The sequence below is a fragment of the Numida meleagris genome, chromosome 25, assembly GCF_002078875.1.
Source record: "Numida meleagris isolate 19003 breed g44 Domestic line chromosome 25, NumMel1.0, whole genome shotgun sequence".
In the NCBI taxonomy this organism is placed as follows: Eukaryota; Metazoa; Chordata; class Aves; order Galliformes; family Numididae; genus Numida; species Numida meleagris.
Window position 1 is genome coordinate 2922102 of NC_034433.1, and position 21976 is coordinate 2944077.

At 53.9% G+C, this 21976-nt stretch overlaps 1 protein-coding gene across 14 annotated transcripts in view; it reads right to left on the minus strand.

The window, feature by feature from the left end:
- Positions 1-21976, minus strand: part of PLXNA2 (plexin A2) — a 351337-nt gene that overhangs the window by 25629 nt on the left and 303732 nt on the right. For all 14 annotated transcript variants that reach the window (XM_021377558.1, XM_021377559.1, XM_021377560.1 and 11 more), the window contains 10 exons: positions 20299-20422; positions 19453-19606; positions 18823-18919; positions 16924-17038; positions 12201-12401; positions 10796-10892; positions 10253-10437; positions 7035-7186; positions 4227-4344; positions 1459-1595 (listed from right to left, as the gene is read on the minus strand). In XM_021377558.1, the coding sequence (XP_021233233.1) occupies positions 1459-1595; positions 4227-4344; positions 7035-7186; positions 10253-10437; positions 10796-10892; positions 12201-12401; positions 16924-17038; positions 18823-18919; positions 19453-19606; positions 20299-20422 (1380 nt within the window). The remainder of the gene's footprint in view (positions 1-1458; positions 1596-4226; positions 4345-7034; positions 7187-10252; positions 10438-10795; positions 10893-12200; positions 12402-16923; positions 17039-18822; positions 18920-19452; positions 19607-20298; positions 20423-21976) is intronic.

The following is a 21976-nucleotide window of genomic DNA, read 5'->3' on the forward strand; positions in this document are numbered from 1 at the left end:
GTAATTAGAGTGAATCTCATTAGAAACTGCTTCATCTAATCAGGCTCCCCCACACCCTCCAGTACAATTGAAGTTCACTGCCACAAAACAGTCCAAGCAAAACAAAGTGCACAGTGTGACCCCACGAGAAAGATGGTGTCATTGATACGCTGCTGCTTGCTTTGTTTAAGTTTCTGCTTGCCTGGTGTAATTAGAACATACCGAGAATTCAGACCTGCTCCAGGTTGAGCAGGTCGGTATCTGCAGGCTGCCTGAATGTAATCATATATTTACGGGATTTTATTACAAAGCTAATTCTGCTCGTGGCTGCTTGTGCTGGCGGTAACGTGGTCACCTGTGTGCACTGAGGATGCAATCTGGCAGCTCTGCTTCGGACACAGGAACGAAATGCCAATGGACTGGCTGCCAAATGTAGCACTCAGAGAGCACATCTGCAGCTGCAGAGCTCGGCAAGTCCAACCCTTCCAGATCTCCATCTCCTTCATCTGGTGCCATAGCACAAGCGGGGAAGGCCAGGTCCCAGCCTGCTCCTTGCTGCTTGATGGGGCTGGACCAACACACTCTCATGGCTGCACCTTCACCGGTCCCATATTCATGAACCTTGAGGTCTTCCAGATGAAAATTTCACCTCCAGGGGTCATTCCATTCCCAGATACCTCCTTGGCTCCTCGTGCCAAGTTGGAGCTGGGATTTAGAAGGCGGAGTCCCTCCACACATCACAGCATTCCATGTAAGCTCCTGTTTTGCAAAGCGCAGAAGAAAAGCGAAGGGTCCTCTTGGCATTCCCTGTCCTGCAGCCCCATGCAGACCTCATCTGCTTGGTGCAAGGAATGTCTTCTTGAAGAGCAGCCCCCTGTACCCTGCACACAAGTGCCTGCAGTGTGACACAATGCTGGCAGCATTGGGGCACCTGGGGACGCCCCATGTGGGGATGTGCGCGTGATGCACACAGACGTATACTGCTTGTATCTTTTTTTAACTAAGCCCAAGAAAACCCATTAAACCCTGCAAATGTCAACTCTGCATTTACACTGCTGGGTAAAAAGCAAATTTGCCATGGGAATCCCAGAGGAGGCTCATGGCTGTGCACGTTCTGCAGCAGGAGGCGGGTGAGGATCCATCCTCTGCTCCACAATTCCAGAGCCCTGCCTTGCTCTGAGGGTTTTGCAGAGGGGAGATATCCCCTCCAGGTTGGATGTTAGGAAAAATCTCTTCTGTGAAGGAGCAGTGATGCACTGGCACAGGCTGCCCAGGGAGGTGGTGGGGTCATGGTCCCTGGAGGCGTTCAAGAAATGCGGAGACGTGGCACTTGGGGAGACAGTTACTGGGCATGGTGGGGATGGCTTGACTTGATATTGGTGGCAGTGGGACTTGACGACCTTAGAGGCCTTTTCCAGCCTTCTTGACTCTATGATTTCCGAGGTGGATCAGCCCCCCAGCCCCCAGCCCAGGCCTTACCCCTGGAAGGCGCAGCTCTGGTTGCCCAGGAGCACGGAGACGCGGGTGCCAGCACCCAGGTGGTGCCCTGTGATGGTGACCAGTGTCCCACCCGACTCGGGGCCACGGCTGGGGCTCAGGAAGCTCACAGTCGGCGTCTGCAGGAAAAAGGACAGCTCAGCACTTCTGCACCAACAGCATCCCACCCTCTGCTTTTATAATGGAAAGCAAAATGGAGCTGCGTCATGGCCACCTGACACAGCTGCTGCTGAAATGCCGGACCCTGCTGTGAACGAAACACATCTCTGCGAAGTAATTGCAAGTTTAGCCTGGGCAAAATAATGTACTTACCTTCACCTCTGTTCTTAGAGAAATAAAGCTGTTTGCACTGCAGTTTCAAAAATGAAATACAGCACAAATAGAGCACAGTGGACGTCTAAACACGAATGGTTAAAGTTTGCCACTGTGCTAAAACATTAAAGAAGCAGGGTACGGTCATGGGAAACAGCACACCACAGCAGCAAAAAGCAGTGCTGGCAGCTCCAGCTCCATGGAGCCATCAGTGGTGGTGGTATGGGGACAGAGCTTGCACTTGGTGATGAAGGGAGGACAGCTCAGCGTGCGCCTGCATCCCACTCCACACTTCATCCATGATACTACTGCAGCAGTGCCACCTCGCCATCCTGCCCTGCACTCGTGACACCTATTTGTCCCCCTTAACAGAATTTGCAGGAAGCAGGTAAACCTGTTTATTTGTTTTCAAACCGTGCATATAACCAAACCGTTTCACTAATGCCTCGCCATTACCCTCTTTATGGCTCTCACCCGCAGCTGGCAGCCTCCCAGCTCCCTCCCTTGGTGCCACCTGCTCGGCAGCACGGAGCTGCTGCTGCTTTCAGAGCATGACACATCCCTGGGTGCTCCGACCCAAGGCCTCTTTGACCCCAACTCCTCATTGCTGCGCTCACCTGAACCGAGCAGAGCAAAGCGCACAAGCCGCAGCCCACCCCGTTGTGGATAACCACGGAATGATGCTAGAGGGGAGCATCCCTCCTCCAGCCACTCATGGCTCTTAGCCACGCTGTCCTCACTTGTGGCCCAATCCAGAAGCTGGGGCTGTAACCCTGAGCAGTTATCTTCTAAATAAGGGAAAGGCAGAAGAGCTGAGCACGCACACTGAGAATCTGCAGCAACTCCAAGGCTGGGGCGAGGCCAGCACTGCAGGAGGGGCTGAAAGCTAAGTCACAATCTTCCATCTTCAGCTCATGGTTTGGTGGTAATTATGACAGATTTATGGATCTGAAGTAGCTCCAAGGTCCCACTTCCCTGGGTACAATGGGTGTAATTACAGCGACAGCCGAGCTCCCGCCTGGTCACAGCATCAGATGAGCTCACCAAGGCATGAACCCTCTCAGGGTCAGAACACAGCTCTGCTTTAAGGTACCAATCAATTTTACTACTGACTTTAATGGCATAAACCAGCTGTAATGGAATTTGTGGCGGTGCCAGCGAGAAAAATAGAGGCCAAGTAACAGAAGGAAACGATGTCCGCAAAGTTTTAGATGCTCGAGAAAAAGAAATGATAATCAGAGCACTGAAAGTCGGAACCACAACATGAGGGATGGTAACGGTCAACACATTCCTCTCGTGTTGGGACTGTACCAGCTCCTGGCACCCCAGTGTTCTGCACCCCTGGGGAAATGCAAGCCCATAGGATGGAGAGGGCTGCCCTGATTTCTCTCTCCATTCGGTTACAGATTGTGGCCAATCGGTTCGTGCTGGCGTTGCACTGCGTGCATAGATTCCACCGAGCACAAAATCAATGCGGCGGGATGAAGTGCCCTATTTAGACAAAACTGGAGACAGGAGGAACCCCAGCCGTGGCTTTAGGTTTATGAATCAAAAGGATGCTAATTAAATAACCCACTGACCAGTGGAGAACCCCAACCCGAAGAGCAGCTCTTCATTAGGCAGACAGAGGAAGCCTACAATGGGCTGGTGTCCTTGAGGGGAAAAAAAATCATTGAGTGTTTGGATGCTGAGTACCTCCTCCATCCCAAAAGGAAAAGAATAAACCAGCAGAACAAACTACTCCAGATCTGCCCAGGCATCACAGCCAGGTGATTAAATGGAGTTTCTAGCAGGACCTCAATACCTGAACCACAGAAAGACAGGCTCAGGCACATGCTGTCCTTCTGTGTGTTTCTGTGCTCGTGCAAAAAGTCCCACCAGCACCTGCACCGTATATACATGTGTATCCGTACCACAAATGCAAACAAACAGCTTCAAAACCAGCAAGAAGCAATGGCAGAGACTTCCTCCCTACAGCTACGCCTCACACTAACAATGCCCCTTCTTGACTCTTCCTTGCCCAACACACACAGGAAGATTTTGAGCCCTGACTGCAATCCCATGACAGGATCATGCTGAGAAGAGTCCTCGAGCACAGCGCAAGGCCACGCTTTGCAAAGCACGCCCTGCTCCAAGCACACAACCCGCTTTGCTAGGAGGAGCCCCAAGCAGCAACTCAAAGGTTGGCATTATTTAGAGGTGCAAAGCTGGAAGCAAATGCCGTGCAAAACCTGCTTTGAGGCTCCCACCTAAACGCTGCTTATTCTGTGCACCTGTGTGAGCTTTACACCTGGAAGCAGGGCTCTGTGAAGGGGCGGCTGCCAACGCACCAACTGTGCAATGCCATGGGGAAAGCACTGGAAAAGCGTGGGTTTGCCACTGGTGCTGCAGCCACGTGCTCAGTGCCCTGCCCCCAACCCTCCATTAAGGAAACTCACCACGAACGTGTAGTGCTGCACTGACTTGGCCGTGAATTCAGGCTTGCACTCTCCGACGCACAGGAGCACTGGGCCGGAGCTGATCCCAGGGAGCGCCTGCCCCATTTCACAGACGATCCTGGAAGCAGAAATGCCACAGTGAGGGTTTGCCAGGGGCTGCCAGCTTGCTACGTTATTTTTCTCCTCTCCCCTCTTTAACTCCGATATCTGCCTCTTTGGAAGGAGTTAATTACTGAGTCTATTTTTACCCCACATAGTAATTTAAAGAAAAAAAAATCAAAATTAGACATAATTATTACAAGCTGTAAACTCCAGAGCAAAGCAGAGCACTAATGGCAATATATTAGCCAGTAGCAAACTGAGTGCTAAGTCCTTAGAGTAACAGATGAGTTCATTAAGGGAACAGCTCACACTGCAGTCTCCCAGTTAATCAAAAACGCAGAAACCTGCTCAGGGATGAGAGAGACAACATGGTGCAGGCAGGGAGGGCTGCTGCACAATGCACCCACATGGGTAACAGGGTCAGGGCAAAGCACTGAAATGGGTCCTGCGTCCCTCTGTGCCCTGGTTGCATCCCAAGGGGACAGTGAGAGCCTGAGCTGCTGGCATGCACCATGGTGGATCAGTGCTGCAACCCACAGCTCCTGGCAATGGCAGCAGGTTTGCTGGATTGCAAAGGGCTGTCAGCTGGCAGGGCTCCTCCACTCCACTTGGAGGGATTGCTGCTTGCTCCCATGGAGAAAGGTCATGAGCATCCTGGAGCGAGGCCTGAGGGTACAAGAAAGCTGCCTCGTGCAGGAGCAGTGGCACAAGCAAGGAAATGCTTGGTGATGTTCAGCCCCGAGAGCCAGAGCCAGAGAAAAAAGCAGAATTCCCTTTCCTGGCTGTGGCTGAAGGTGCTTTTGCAAAGCAGCAGGGGAAATGCTTGCTTTTCCTCCAACCACATGAGAACACATGAAAGGCTCCAATCCCCAATTTGTGAAGGCGGCATTTCAGCAGCACTAAACTCACTACAAGTAAAAGAAAATAAAGAGACTAAAGAACCTGCAGACCACATGCACAGGTGCTGCCAGGAGGCCTAACAAAACACACACATGCTAATTAAGGAGCTCTCACATGCAAGTCCTCACTGCTGCACATCAAAATGGGTTGCCTAGAGAGATGCTACCTTTGGAGAACAGAAAGGGAAGCACCCCAGCTGCATGCCTCAGTGTGCCACGTGCTCTGTCTTTATCCAGACATCGCCTTGGCACCTATCTCCCTTCCACTGTTGCTTCATTGCTTGGCCTGCTGCAGGCTGGGATGCTCCCAGCAGCCTGTGCTCCTGCAGCAGGCATGCAAAAAGCCACGCTGAGGATGCGCCCACCAAGTACCAAGTGCCACCCCTAGGAGGAAACACCCAATTCTCAATGCTTCCCAGTGAAGCAGCACCCACGGGCGCAGCACACATTGCCCACACAGCACCGGGCACGAAGGAAGCAGTAGAGCATGGGGTGACCCCGGTGCACCTGATCCTGATTCCCAATCAAAGCCAAATCCCCAGCAGGTACCTTGTTACAAAATGATGCATTCGGCACCGCCGTGGGGTGCTGATTGCTGGGCTAAGCGGCCCTTTCACCAACATTAACCTAATTGCTGGCTGATAGATTGCGTGGCTGGAGCATATGGTGAGTCATTACAGTCTTGGAATTCAGTCTGCCCACAGAAGCCTTAAGAGGGTCCTTTTATCTGTATTCATCTTTAAAAGGCAGCTCTCATGCTAACGCTTGCTGTTATCTGCCCAGGGTAAATGTTTTAATGATGTTAACAAACTTTGAAAGCTCAAGAGCCATAATTAGAGTCATGATTATAAAATCAGGGCTTCGTACCATCAAAGGAGGACAATTTTATCATATCCTGTCCTTTATTTGAAAAATAAAATAAAACAAAACTTCGCTCGGTGGAACAGCATCAGCCATGGGCACCGATGGCGCTCGGCGCACACGTGGAGCTGTGCAGGCACTGATGGTGCTGAGCAGCTCCTCAGTGCCCTTCGTGCAGTGATGGGAACACTGATGGATCAGCTGCACACATTGAGAGGGGAGATCCTTGTTACAGGTCTTACGTGTAGGGAGCGACGAGCAAAACCCCGCTGCCAACACATCCTGGTGACGGCTGGTTCCGTGAGCAGGGGATCGGACCGGGAGCCACCAAAACAGATGTCACTGCCAGAGGATGGCTGTTTCCAGCTGCTGCTAGGGCACATCCATGCTGCCGGCGAGCATTCCCGTGCCCCGGTTGACCACGAGCAGCCCTGGCTCAACCGGCAGCTCCTGCACCATCCTGCTCCTGGCAGTGACACCAGCCCGCCCCTGGGCCACCGCACGGCAGCTGCCCTCCCCAGCGGGATCGGTGTCACCGTGGGGGGTTTATCCGCCCATCCTCTGTTACATGCCTATTTTCTAATTTTTGGTTGACGTTTTTCTTAGTGAAACAAATGAATGGGCTCCAGCGGAGGCCCCGCTCAGATGAAGCAGCTGTCAGTGCCTCGCGCCTAACAAATGGCAGCGCGCAGCCCGCGGTGCCGGCTGCATCTCAAGCGCGAGGGGAGCGGAGGGGGCAGAGCCTCGGCAGGAAAGTTGCTTAGCAAAGCAGGAGCCGCAGCGTGGAAGGAAACAGAGCACTTTGTGAAAGCTTACAGGGCTGCTTAACACCCCCCCCCCCCCCAAGACAGCACCCGGCACCCCAGCCATCGCCAGCCCCGTTCCTGCACTGCTGTGGGGTTGGGAGGTGGCGGAGGTCTCGTGCCCGTAGGTTGAGGCCACTCACTGTTCGGCGACGACGTACTGCTCTGGTAGAGGCGTGCACGGCACCCCCGCCACCTGCACGCCGCGAGCGATCTCTGAGAAGTCCAGGCCCAGGTTGACGCCGCGGATGGTCACTCTGGTGCCTCCTTCTGGGGGTCCCGACACCGTCAGGATCTAAAAGGAAGCACAGCGGGGGTCAGGGTGCTCTCTGCTGGAGCCCTCAGCTTGGAGGTGGATCCCACCCTGCGGGCTGCCCAACCAGCACGGCATTCCTTGCCTGCTGCACGCGCTGCAGGGAAGGCAACAAAGCTGGAACCCACAAGTGTTGTCCTCAGAAAAGACACTGAGGGACAGCGCCAGCCCTAGGCAGAAGAAGGATCATAGAATTGTCTGAACATTTCACGGTCACCTAGTCCAACTCCACCAGTTTACGTACTTGTAGAAGCCTTTCCTTTGCACCCCTTGCCAACTCCAGTTCCATTTGGGTCTTGACTCTCCTAGCGCTGTCCCTACACAGCCCAGCAGCAGCCCTATCCTCCTCCCAGGTACCTGTGCCTGCTTCCACTGCTTTTGCATTTTCTTCTCGCTCTCCAGTTTGGCCAGCAGGTCCCAGTTCTGCTCAAAGCAGAAGCCTGGCTGCTTTTCACATGCTGCACAAGGCAGCGAGTAACCTTCCAGCAGTTTCCTGCTGCTCTGGAGAACTTTGTTACCTTCTGCCTTGGCTGCTCTCTGAATGCTGATAGCACATTTATCAGTAAGCTGGCACCTCAAGTGGCTCAAAATGCTGAAGGGTGAGGGGTGTGCTCTAAAGCCTCCTGTTTATAGCCTGCCTGAGCCACAGCCAGCTCTGCTCCTACAGCCTTTCATCAAGGACAGCGCTCTCTTCCATGAGCAGTATAAATTACAGCAACATACAGGCTCAAGTTTGGGACCCAAGACCCTTAAACAATTGTTTTGAATCTGCCACCGCTCTGCTACCGCTCTTGGGTGAGCTACTAATCTTCCCAGTGCTGCAGCTGTTATTAATAAACAACATAATCTATAATAATGCACTTCAATTAATCTGATGGATAAATCTTATTCCTGCGCGTTGGTTCCATCCTTGTCTTTGGCACAAGATTTCAGCTCCCCAAGACCTCTCTCCAGTGTTTCTGCCCAGCTGCCTTCCCTGCACCTTCCCCGGAGCTTCCATTTCTGCTTCCCTCTCCCCCAACCAAGGTTTCCAACCCACCCCAGTGCAATGCTGTAACCCACACCACGCGGTGAGCCTTGTAGCACTTAGCCCTGCGTGCCCACAAGACATGCTCCGAACCAAGCTGCCAGCGCATTACGCCGAGTCCTGAAGGCTGCACCGCTAATGCTCACATCGCCGGGGATCACCTGAGCCCGGCGGTTCGCCTACTTGACAGCTACAACTGTCCTTTGCAGCTCCAGATTATGTTAAGATGTGTTTTGTTGTAGCACTGCACTGCTCGTTGGCTCCTCGCTCCTTTCCCATCTCCAACAAACAGCCACAGCTCGCCGTTCCCCAACTGGAGCGCGCCCAACGGCCTCACCAAACAATGCGGGGCTGATGTTGTATTTTGAAAATGTCCTGACCTGGAAAATCCCCCCAATATGGAGCTCCACTCGACCTAGATTTTAGTGGTCGCTAATTGAACAGTTTTGAAGTAACTGTGCCATAAAGCAGCCCCAGGGTTAGAACAGATGCATTCAATTAATTGCAGCTGGAGAGATTCAGTCAAAACTGCAGAAAGAGGAGAAGCCTTCGAGGTCCATCGCGGGGCACCCGGGGGGTGCTGTGCAGGACAGGGGGCATTGGGAGGAAGAGCACCCAGCCAACAACACCGAGCTGCTCGCTTCCACCTGCCCTCAAAATGTGGCAGCTCAGCATCTCGCACACTGTGCCCGGTAGGTAGGGGAGGGCAGGAGCTCTGCACGGAGCAGAGCACGCTGCTGTAATAACACAGGGTGCAGGCTCTCAGCCCCACCTCCCGCACAAGTCGGCATTTCTGACATATGGCGGTGACGGGGTGATGGTTGGACTAAATGATCTCGGTGCTCTTTTCCAACCTTAACGATTCTACAACGCGTGATTTAGCCACAGTGAGCAGGAGAAAGAGAGACCCAGGCCAGGGCTGCCCTTCCACAGCCCGCACCGCTCCTGCACTACAACCAGCGAGCATCTGGGTGCAGAGAGAACACCCCCCACCCCCTCCCCAGCCGCAGCCACCGTCCCTCTTTGTCCTCTCCCTGCTGCTCCAAGCGGCCCCATCCCAACTGATGAGCCCAGCGGGAGCCAGCACACGAGCCCTGTCATCGCGGCATGATCCCTCCTCGTCTCTGCCTTGGCTGATGGCACATTCAGAACCTAATTGTTATCTCCGCAGAGCAACGCCATTATTCAGGCTGACACTGCCCCCCCTTCAGCTGTTTGTTGCACTGATGTTATATTAATGAGGCCTTCAACTAAGTGAATAGGAGATCAGAGTGCCGCTTGTTCGCGAGAAAACTGACTTTTATTTATTTATTGCCAGGACCGCAGACCGCGTGGAAGTTTTGCACTGTTTGAGGGCTTCAGGCAGGGCAAAACAAGGACTGCGTACATCCCATACACTTCTGTGCTGGGCTTTTGGTGCAGAGCCTGGTAGCAATGAATGCTGCAAGTGGCACCTGGGAAACTCCAAAACCTCAGGTGCCAGCTACAGAACCCAACGCTGCAACAGCCCCATGGTTTCCAAGAGCACCACAAACACTTTTCTGGGCAGAAAGGGGGAAGAGAGAGGAACTGACCTCTGTGCCTAGAGGGGCTGGGATTAGGAATATCGACCTTGCAGAGTTTCTCCTGGGCCTCTGTCATTCTCTTTAGACCTGGCTGCTCAAGGGTTTTGGGAGTTAATTAAGCAAGAAGGCAAAAATCTTTCATTCCAGCCTGACAAGAGTGTCACTCCTAGCACAACGCTAACAGCCCACGAGCAGCTTCGCTGTAGAAATGCTCCTGGGAGACACTTTGCATCCCTCAGCGGTCTGAACGGGAACATCAGACACGTCAGCTGCAGCCTAATTAGCTCTCCGGTTTAATCAGCATTCCTGCGCCAGTCCGTGGTGGTCACCCCAACGCCGGCAGCACAGCGGAGAGCGACAGCCACGCACCCCGCTCAGCTGCAACGCATTCACCGCGCACAGCATCGGGGCACTGCATTCCCCACCCTCAGGACAGGAGACCGGACCCGCTCTTACCTCGGTGATGCGCGGGTTGGAGCACTTGACGTTCCTGCTGGACCAGTCGAGCCAGGGTTGGGGGCTGCAGTGGGGCCGCAGCGTGCACCTGCCCTCCCCGCTGCACCACCCGCACTCGAATTTGGGGTCGGCCTTCAGGCAGAGCCCGCAGCTCTCGCGCTGCGCTGCGCACTTGTACAGGTGCACTGCGGGGAGAGGGCACAGTGCTGAGCGGCGCTGCCGACCCCCCCATGCAAACATTGAACTCACCCCCAAGGAACTAAATGAAGGAGAAGCTCCCTGAAACCACCCCCATCCCCAGGTAGCCTGGCCTGGGTTCCACGAGTCCTCCCAGAGCATGAGGTCCTGGACAGAGTTTCCTGACAGCTGCACTTGGAAGCACCGAACATTTTCTAGAAGTCATTCTTTCCCTAGATCACATTTGAAGCCTTCGTTCTGGGGCTTTCAGCGGTTTTCCCATTGCCATGGTATGGAGCTGCTCTCACCCTGGAGCACCCTCCCTGCCCCGCAGCCCCCAGCAGCCCCCCCCCCCACACCCGTTACCTTTCACATCCTCCGGGTTGTCAATGACAAAGTTCCCATTCCACACCACAGCAAAGTCCACCGCTAAGTTGCTGATGTCCATCCCATCGTAGAGATACTGGAGAAGAAGAAGGAGAATGAAACGCCTGGGAGCGTGCACCAGAGACACTGCCAGGAAAGGAGGATTTTTTAAGAAGCAGTGACTATTCTCTGCATCACGTGCTGGTGGCTGATCCACCACCACTTCCACACTCCAGCTCCAGGGCCTTGCTTCTCCTCCCTCCTCCTCACCACGAGCAGATAATTAAATCAGACCTAGTCCCTGGGAGAGGTAATGGATTAATTATTCCCCTTGCAGCGGCCACTCCTGTTGCTCAGCCCCAGCTCATCAATATGGCCCCTCCAGTTCATCAAGAGCCACTAAGAAGACTTAAAAAAACACTGCCATCGAGGCAGACTGCTCCGTGCAGCACTGTCCTGCTTTAACTTGCACTTGGTTCCAGGCCTTTACCTTGCTGGGTTTCACTGAGTTGTTACAAAACCACATCCTCCGCTCCGCTGATGGAGCTGTTCGTGCAGAATTGCCCTTAAACTCTCTACCCACCACTTCCCACCAGCCTAACAGGAGGGAAAGCGCTCCCCTAATGTTTATAAATCGCTCTGGATAGGAAAAGCGCTACACGGTATTAATACATTTATTAGCCACCAAGCTGCAAGGCCCAAAGACAGGCAGCGATGTATAAATACCCAGCGAAACTTTTAAAAATTCAAAACTTGATTAACAATTTAAGACCGTCTGCACTGAATATTAAAGCACCCCTGAAGTTCCCTGTGCTGCTGCCCAAACCCAACCGCGGGTGCCCTGCAACCCCTCTGAAGACCCCGTGCCATCTGCTGAGCCCCATCCCATGCAGGGCAGAGCTGCCTCCCCCACCCGCTGCTTAGCAGCACCCCCTGGTAATTCATAGAATCATAAAATATAGAATGGTCAGAGCTGGAATGGACCTTCCAAGGCCATCTGGTCACACTGCCCTGCACTGAACAGGAACAGCCACAGCTCCGCCAGGTGCTCAGGTGTGCAGGGGTCTGCAGGGATGGGGCCCCACCACCCCTCTGGGCAGCCTGCGCCTCACCACCCTTATTGCAACGATGCTTTACTTACATCTAGTCTACATCTCCCCTCTTTTACATTGAAACCATTTCCCCTTGAACCTATCCAAGGGGTGACACCCTGCTGCCCTGTTTCTTACAGCCCCCTTCAGACACTGGATTCCCTCCCCATGGCCAAGCCGACCTCCTCCTCCTCCTCCTCCTCTGCAGAAGCAGCAGCAGCAGCAGCAGCAGCAGCCTGCTGCGGGCACTGCACCGTGCTGCACGCCCTGTAGGAGGCCAGTGCAGCTAAAACAGGAGGTGGCTGTGTGCTCACCGAGCTGTTCTGGCACTGCACGCTGGAGCTGTTGAAGCGCAGCGCGGGCACGCGGTGGATGACGCCCTGGATGCTCAGCACGCACTCGTAGCCGCGTTGGCCGGACTGCGGCTGCGGAAGGTTCCGGGCCTTCAGCGTGATGGGTTTCACCTCTCCCACTGGGATCAGGATCTCCTCCGTGGGGAAGAGCTGGGGGCAGTCCTGGGGGAGGCAGAAGAGACGTCAGTTTGCAGTGCACAGGGATATAGACAGAGTTGCTGCGGGATGGTGCACAGCCTTGGGATGAACACAGTGCCACGAAACTGCAAGCAGTCCGTTACATTTTCCATTGGAAGCAGCGTGGAAATGTTTCAGCTATCAGTGTGATTGCAACGAGGGAGAAAAGAGAGGAGCAACAAGCTGCTGCCTCTGGAACTGTGCATTCTGAAAGCGTGGCAGTGGGCGGCCGTGGGCTCTTATAACTGAGCACAGTAATTAAAGCATTAAGTAGAGGAGCGTGTTTTGTTTCCACTTCTGCCACTATCTGGCCGAAGTAATGCAACTGTAAATTAGCAGCAACTTTTAACTTTAATGCTGCTGTTAATATTGCCATTTCTGTCAAATTTGCTACTGCAGGAGCTCAAGACTTCATTGCTGAAGATGCTCCAAGGAAAGAAAGCAACCCCCCTCCTGCAGACATTGCTGCACAGAGCAGCACACCCGAGCACGAGACGGATGGGGCTGGACACAATAATCTGTGATGAGCCACAACGCGGGCTGTCAGTGCCTGGTAACTGCTCGACATTTCTCCCATAAGATCCCAGCATCCTAAAGATTATCTCCTCCTCGTGCCGCACGGCGAGACGCACACGCAGGGTTTGCTTGATTTCTGTCCCAGGGACTGCAACGTGCAGAGACAAAGGCTCTGACCACCAGAAGCATTTACATCCCATTTAGCTCTAATTTGCTTTGATCTGATGGAAATAGGTACCTAAGCACCTGTAAATAACTGACACTCGGTGATTAATCCCGCGCTAATGTTGGAGTTTTAGGAAAAAAAATGACTAATGCTTCCCTTTGCTATGCCAAATCCCACGCTGGCATTGCAGCCCTCTTCCTCCTGCCCAGCCCTAAAGCCGGATCTGCTGGGACACATCCAGGCAGGAATTCAGCACTGCACTGATGGCATCAGGACTCCGCTCCCAGCCCAGCTCCCAGCTCGGGCAGGTTGTCAATGAGAACCAGCTGCTGCCCAAGCACGGACGAGCTGGTAGCTTAAACTGCTGCCTCGTAAACCTTTTTAGTGGCACTTTTCCTTATATATTTTTTATTTTATTTCTAACAGAGACGTTCACGGATTAACAGCCGAGAGCTGCCGGCTGGAGCTCCAGCAGCAGAAAGCTGGCGGTGCTGGGAGGGGAGGCACAACCCAGTTCTGCAGAGTGGGGGAATCCCACCACCAAGATGCTGCAGCCTGGGATGCAGGGTGCTCCCCACCCAGCTGCGAGCACACACCTTGCTCCTCCCTGCACCCAGCTCCATGGCAAGCCACCATCAGGGGAGCAGCAGTGGAGCCCCTCATTGCACGGTGATGCAAACCACGAGGTGCCCAGCCACGTTGCGGAATGCCCAATTTGCTCCACCGTCCTCAGTTTACTTTGCTGTTGTTTTTTTTTTTAATTCGTGAGAAGTAAATCCTGCCCCGAGTGAGGAAGGCCGTTATTACCTCCTCCTCCTAAACAAACACTTGCTGGATTCCCTCATTATCCTCCTTGACTTCTGCAAAGCAGAACAAACACAACTCCGAGGATCCGAGCCATGCGCGGGTGGCACCGACTCAGGGAAAACGCAGTGCATGAAGGGCAGTGCAGAGTTCACAAAGACATTTTATGCTTCTGCAACACTTTTTAGTCTCAGAGATCCCGAGGTCTATAAATACCTTAAATGCTGGAGATAAGCATCTGCCTGTGGAGCAGAGCAGAGCACCCATGGTTATTATTTGTGTTTAACAGAGCGCTTTTAGTGGGTCAAACCTTGCTCTTGTTTGGAAGAATGAGTGCCTGGAAATGGCAGGCAATGCATTTGACGGAGGGATTTCACCCAAATGGAAGGAAAAACAGCATTTTTTTCCATTTTTTTTAATCTGAAAAGATGAAAGCCCTCTACGAATGTTAACGAGCTGCACGCATTTCAGAGCTCTGAACATAAACGATCCTGGCAGATGAATGTAAACCCTTGGCTCACAGTTGCGCTCCCAATGATATAAATTACGGTCCCCATCACTCACAGAGACACGTTACTCTCCATTTATGCCACCGAAGAGGAGAGCAGACCTCGCTCCTTAGAAACCAGACGTGCAAAGCAAGGCAGCAGCAGCGGGACTGTTGGCACTGCTTTGTGCTGGGCTTCACTCTCAGAAGTGAGATGGGACCCAGCAAAGCCATGCGATGACTACAGGGGACAGGAACGCAGCCCTTGCCTGTGTCCCATGCACCAGAGTTCCCAATGAGGCATTCAAATGGAGGGCAGTAGGAACAGGTACGAGGAAGGTTTGATTTGTTTTATATCCTCCAAGGTGCATCGAGCGGTGCTTAGCATCAAAGGGCATAGCCAGGTGCAAAGATGTTGCTCTAAAGGCAGCAATAATTTAAATCCCAAATCCACGGAGTCAGAACAGAGCTTAAATCTGGTTCTGCACTTAACTTCCAGACTGTGAAATGCTCCGCTCCCCTGATTCAGCATCTCACATGTGGAAATGGCATTATCCACACATCAAAGCGGGAAGGGATCCCACGTTCTGGGAAACTAATAGGATTTATTTGGTTCTAGCTCTCCATCGAGATGGGGGTATGACTACGTTTGTGCCTACATTCCACTTCATCTCTGTGTTTTGCGTATTTACGGCCACACATCCTATGGCCATAAGCCACACACACACAAACCCAGCCCCCAGGACGTGCTAAAATGATGTTATAGGCACAAGTCCCAGAGCTCCACGTGTGTCCCCTGGGGGCTGAAGCTCTGCAAAGGACTCCGTGCACAACAGACCTTGGGCTACAAAGGGAGCGATGCTGACAAGCGCAGACATGTTGCCAATACATTGAGGACACTGCAACTGGAATTGCTTTAGGAGAGGAAACTCTTTAGGAGGCACTTATTTGATGCAGGAGTGGAATGCCCACAGTCAGGGCATTAGGAGAGCCTCATGTACACTAGCAGCCATTCATTCACCTCAGATAAGCAAACACTTCGGTTTGGGTGGTTGGCTTTGCCTGCGTGTTCAGGGGTGCAGAGAAGCAGGTGGAAGCATTCCACCAGAAGTGGTGGCGTATTTCTATCAGCATCGTTTGCCTTTATCAAAAATCATCGCTAGGTGTTACATTATCATATAACGTCCTGGCTAAGAAACAAACTCTGAAGGATGGGGAAGACAAAGCCTTTGAGCTGTGATTGCCCGTCAGCCAGCGGGGACAGGCAGAGGTACAACCCCTGGGAAGTCCCACGCGCTCCTGGAGCAAAGCGAGGGGACGTGTCCTACTTTAGCAGAGACTTGTCAAACACTCGTGATATCCTGGGGCAGGAGACCTATAAAAGTGAGAACTCCAATTGTACAGCCTGGGAAGAAAGCAGTGCTTTGAGTGTGAAGGAGAAAAAAAAAACACAAAAAAAACAACGTGCACCCCTTGAGAGAAGCGAAAGCAAAGGTTCTGCTTTCTCCTGTTATCTTAAGAGGAAGTCTCTTGGCTTTGAACTGGACTGGCAAAGCTTTTGGTTTGTCCCCAGAGCGGACGCTTCTCCTTGGATGTCTGTACCCTGCACGAGGCTCTTCAAGGCGCTGTGTGAGTGCATCCCATGGTCCCCGCTGGGGGTGGCATGGGGCCTGCACCATGCATTGCCCGTCCCATCCCCAGGAGTCCTCCAGCTGCCCCAGAGCTCTGAGTAGGGGCAGGGGGACCAGCCAGCCCCTGCCTGGGGGGGTGAAACCACAGCAGAGCACCGTGCAGCTCTGTCTCAGCCCCACTGCTGCTGGGTTACAGCTACAAGGCAGCGGACAAGATGCAAAGATCCCAAACTGTGGGGTTGGTGGTAACATTGGTTGGGAATCTGTGCTAACGAACTCTTCTCCTCCGTGGATCCATCTACCTCAGGAAATACAGAAGATCTGGCAAAGCTGATAATGGGCTTTGCCTCCTTCTAACTGTTAAAAGCATTTTTGGAATGGAGCCCCACACCTTTGATTAACTGCTAAGAGAGATGGCTCCTGGTCTTCAGTGCTGGAACCTGAAGCACTTCTGTTTTCCAAACTCTGGGGCTGTTCACATCTGTAATTCTTAATCAGTTTGCAGTCGGGTTCCAGCCCTGACTGCAGAGCTGCCAGCAGCCCCAGAACGAGGCACCACGAGTCCCACCAGCAGCTCTGCACTGCACTCATTGCTGGGCACATCCCTGCATGCTTGACAAAGCCCCCAAGATCCTGAAGGAAAGCTCTACAGCAACTGAAAGATTAATTATGGTTATTACTGAACCTGAGCAGACCCACACATTGAAAGCGGGATCAGCTTCAGCATTCAGGCTGAGGCTCATCACTTGTGCTGCACCAACACTTGGCCGCCGTGTTCCTGCTGCAGCTGCACTTTCCAGATGCAAAACCAGAGAGAAGTCAAAAAGCTTCACGCGGTGCCGGTTCTGCTCGTGGTGCCACAGGGAAAGCAACCAAGAAAGAGCTGAAGGCAGGTTGTGGTACCTCCGAGACGTTGATCCGTCCCTCCTGGAAGGAGCAGGTGGTGGGGTCGTGGGTGCACAGGTTGCGGTACTTGCACCAGTGGCAGCGGAAAGCGCTGTTCACGCAGGAGAGGCACCTGGGGGAGAAAGGAGGGGTTGCTGAGGGGGGGATTAGCAGGCTGGGAGCCCCGTGCTGCAAGGGCTGGGCCAGTCCGGAGCCAGAACAAGGTCTCTCGATCTGATCTGGCTTTAAGGACTGCTGCCTCTCCTTTGCTTCAAGAATGAGTCCATGTCTCCAGTGCATCTCTTCCTTACCTTGTTAAAATGGACTTAAAGCAGAAGCCACCAGTGAGGTCCCCGACCACGCAGGAATTCACGCACCTGAGCGCTGAGCGTGGTGAGCTCACAACAACTGCACCCAACACAGAGTCTAGCAGAAGCTGTCTGCAAAACCCAGCCCTTCCTGACCAGGTGCAAAGCCCTCTGCCCCTCCAGCCAGCTCCAGATGCCAGCAGGGTGCATGCTCCATGCACCACAGTTGCTGGGTGTGCTGCTGTGTGGCTACAGCTGCTCCCCTGCCCGCTCTGCCATGCTGCAGGGAAGGGTCTCTGATCAATAGGTCCCCTTCCCATGCTGCCTCAGGCCCGTTTTCCTTTCTGCTTTTCACATGTTGTGATTCACTCCTGCAAGGCTGGCTCATGCCCTTGTTGAACTCGCTGATAATGAGCTCAGGATGATGTAAGCGCTACAGAATTTACAACCATGTTCACACTTTATCTCCAAACACGAGCTTTGAGAAAGGCATGCTCAGATGGAGCCAAGTGACAGAAAAGATGCACTGCATCTCCTGATTCAAACCTCCACGATGAGGAGAAAATAGGGGTCCCACAAAGTCACCTCTCAGGCAAATCCGACCAGGTGAGGACCCAGCAGAGACGCAGACCGGACTGTAAGGGCTGGCAGGAGCAGGAGATGCTGTGACTGAGGGACAGGGTGCAAAGACAGAGCTGCACAAAACTGCAGCATCACAGGAGGCACTGGAGCAGGGGATGCCTGCTGGGAGAGGCAGCAGTGGGGGCTGGAGGACCCCCTGGGCTCCTTTCATCTCAGTGCCTCTGCTGTGCATGGTGGCTCAAAAAATACATGTATTGAAAGCATGCCTACAAAAACTCCATGCTAGCCAAGCTCATCAGAGCACACAGCCCTCTTCCAAGTGCAGTAGGGGAAGTCTCATAGCTCAAGGCTTCAAATCCAGGGCAGAAAGTCAGTGACCCCGTGCTGGCACTTCTCAACTCCTACCGGGCAGCAAACCGCGCTCCAAAAGCAGAGCTGAGGGCTGAGCCCTGCAGTGGGAGACGCAGCCTGCTCTGTAGGCACTGCTGCTTGGTGGCCGACCTGTGCCAGCTCCTGTGTGCCTTTCATTTGGCTGCTTTGGTGCTTGCTGTGCTTCCTAAGAGAAATCTATAAATGCTTCAGATGCACACACACACACCCGCGCAGCTGGCCAGCTACACACAGCCTGCCAGGGCGAGCAGAGCAGGGGGCTGAAGAGCACACACCGTGCTCAAAGCAGCACGGAGCCTTCCAGCCCAGCACTGCTGCTGTGCCGGGCTCTGCCCTGCTGCTCCCAGCCCACCTCCTGGACCTGGCTCTGCTTCATCCTCTGAGAGCATCCACATTCACAGTTGCAGGATGGAGCAGCTTGGGGGCACCAGCAGGTTAAGGTTTTTTCAGGCTCCTGCAGCCTGTGTCTCAGCAGGCAGGAGAGCTGCAGGCTGCTCAGAGGGCAGGGAGCTGGAGGTTCCATCCACGGCAGGTACAAAGCACCCAGCTGCTGCCTGCACCCGGCTGGATGGTGCACCCCGTTCCCACCAGGATCCGCCCCCCCCCCCCCCCCCCAGAAAGGAGGGTGGGCACTCACAGCTGGTGGGCACTGCAGTTGTAGAACTTGAACTCCGTGCTGACAAACGTTCTCCCCGTCTCCTGCGACTTCAGCTGCAGCACCACGCCAAACCAGTCTGCAGAGCAGGACAGAGCCAGTCAGTGCCCAGAGGTAATGGGGGAGCACAGGGGACGCAGGCCACAAGCCCCCTGACCCAGATAGGGGCTGACAGCAAAATGCATGGGAGAGGTGGGGGTCTGCCTTAGGTCACAGCTGAAACAAGTTCAGGATGACATCCCGTTCCGTATCGGACTTGTGCCTCCAATACAAAAGCAAACTAACTCAGCCTAGCCCAAGACTAGAATAGAAGACAACACTGGAAGCAAGGCCGTTAGCAGTGCTTTTTGGGAGCCTCGGCCCTGAGTTAATTAAGAGCAGATTGCTGTGCTGTGGTACATCCGCAGTAGCCCTGCCACCACTGCGGGCCTCGGCTCCCAGAGTTCACCACTTCTCAGTCTCCATATCGCGTCCCGGAGACGCAAAGACATCAATGAGCACAGCTGACACCCGGAAGGACGCCAAGGGGAAAATGACTTTTAAGCAAGTGCAAGAGAAAAGCACGACAGCGGTGACGTTAAGGAAGGGAACCACCCCAAGCTGTTCGCTCACCTTGATCCACGGGTATGGCCGGGACATCCCTCGCGGCCGGCGAGACGCACACCACGCGGCTGCCCACCACCTGGCCCTCCACCTCCGTCAGGTTCCCAAAGAGGCAGGTGACGCCGGCCGCCAGGTCCGGGGCATCACTCACCAGCAGGCTGAGCTGCATTTGGGGCACAGAACAGCAGCAGCATTGGTGGCACAGCCCTGAACTGCTCCGTGCCGCCAGCGCTGCTGCTTCCCGCTGCGACCGAGCCCTTCAAATCTCACTCTGTACACAGACCTGGGATTGACACCTTGCACTGGGCTTTCTTGAATCCCATTCAGTTCTCGTGGGCGCAATTTTTGAACCTGTCCAGGTCTCTCTGGATGGCATCTGATGATGCACAGTTTAATGATGTGTGAACACCTCGCTGAGCCTCTGCAATTCAGGGAGCTGCTTGCTCTACAAAACCCTTGCTACCCTCAACTGCATCAGGAACCTGCATAGCTGGGAGCAGCTCCTAGAACATGCAGCAGCAGTGAGCTCCCCACACAGCCCGGCCCCAGGAGAGGCTGCAGCTGCTGCATCCCATCCACGGGCACCGGGAGCTCAGGAGAAGCAGCTGGGAGGCTCAAAGAGCCAGCACTGGGCACAGCTTCTGGAGAAACAAAGCCTTTCCTTTCAACAGTTCATGAAACTGAACCGAGAGAAATGTGAGCTGGGGCCCACGGGGAAGGGGAATTTGTTGCTGCGATTCCCTACACCCCCTTCTCCCCCCCGGCTCTCCTTACCCATCCCTCTGCAAGCCTGACTTCATGGGAAAACAGTTGTGCAGTGGGGAGGGGAGAAAGGCTGGAGAGCGGAGTGCTTACCGGCAGGCTGTGCTGCGACACGGAGATGCTGCTGGGCTGCACCATGATGCTCATGCACTGCCCGATGCTGTCGGCAAAGCGGTGCGGCTCGTCGGCCCGCTCACAGCTGTCCCGGGGGGAGCACCTGGGGGGCACACGGCAGTGCACATCGTCAGCACACGGCAATGCACATCAGCACACGGAGCCTCAAGGTGAGCAGAGTCTTGGGACTGGGGGTGATGCTCTGCCCAGGACCAGGCACGGATCGCCAGGTTAGGACCAAAGGGCACTGCACACCTCGTCCCTGCAAGCCATAAATTCACAAGAGGCGCAGAAAATAAAACGTAAAGCAGGAACAGGCAGTAACAAGGTGATGCCTCCGTTCCAATTAAAACAAAAACATACAGCTCGTTAATCGTCTTTTCCTGGCGCTGAGGAGCGCATTGTGCCAGGAGCAGGGATTTCCTCTCCATCGGCTGCAGGCTGCTCCTCACCAGCTGCCCTGCCCTGCTCCCAGATCCCTCCTGTTCCTACCCTCAGGAATGCATCCCATGATCCCTGTTTTCCTAGGGCAGGTGTCCTCAGAGCAGAATGAAACGCTGATGCAGAACTGGGGTAAGACGCGAAAAACAAATCCAGTGTGAGAACGGGGAGGGGATGGAAACAGCTCTGAAGTGGAAGGCATGGCAGTGCCATGGCTGCAGCTATGGCTGCTATAGGGAAACGTGTGCCTGGGTTAATGCCAGCAGTAGTGGAGTGCCCACCGGGAAACCAGGGAGGGATTGCTCACATCTCCGACAGATATTGCACAGCACAGCACAGTGCTGGGATTCCTCAGGGATTCTCCATTCCGTGCCATGTGGGCAGATTCTCTCTCTTCCAAACCCACTCCCCGGCAGCAGTGACACAGTGCCCTGCTGATGCTGATGGCATTAATGAACTACCCGCAAACTTCACCACTTGGCACGCAGCGATGATCTCGGACCCCATTCACAATCGTGGTGCAGAGGTCGGGGGATGCAGCCCCAAGTGCCATCAGTGTTCCAATAAGAAAAGCAAACTTCACCCTTTCCCCTCCCAGTGCCCGCAGTGACACCCGGCACACACTGCTGCTCTCCTCAACCCCTCACCTCTTCTTTTTTTTTTTTTTTTGGAGTATAACGGAACTAAATATGAACGCTGCCAAAGGAAGAGTTATTGAGGTTTAAGTGAATCTTTGAGATAGCTTTAAAGTGAGCTCTTGACTGGAGCCTTTATCTCATTGACTCGCCGGAATGGCTCTTTTTTTTATCATACTATTTATGGCAACAGCTCTAACAGAGATAAATAGGTCTGTAGACAATAACAGACTTGCAGAGAGCAGCATATGGAAGAGCCTTGCGGGTTTTGGATCCCATGGGGATGAAGAGAGTCTTTAACGATCTCCTCGAGGCCTCTGCTTGCTCCCAAGGAGCTGCTTGAATGAGAGGAGGAGGAGCGAGCCTTCCTCCTGCCATGGGGAGAATGCTGGGGAGCTCTGCAGGACAACGAGCACCTGCCACATACAGGTGGCTGAGCACCTTGTGAAACACCCTGTGTCCTGGGTGGCCCAAATCACGTGTGTGCATGGAGTCACCCACACGTGTGCACCACTGCAATCCCCGCAGACAGCTCACTCCTGAGCACCGCTGCTCTTCAAATCTGAGTGTGCACGTGTGCG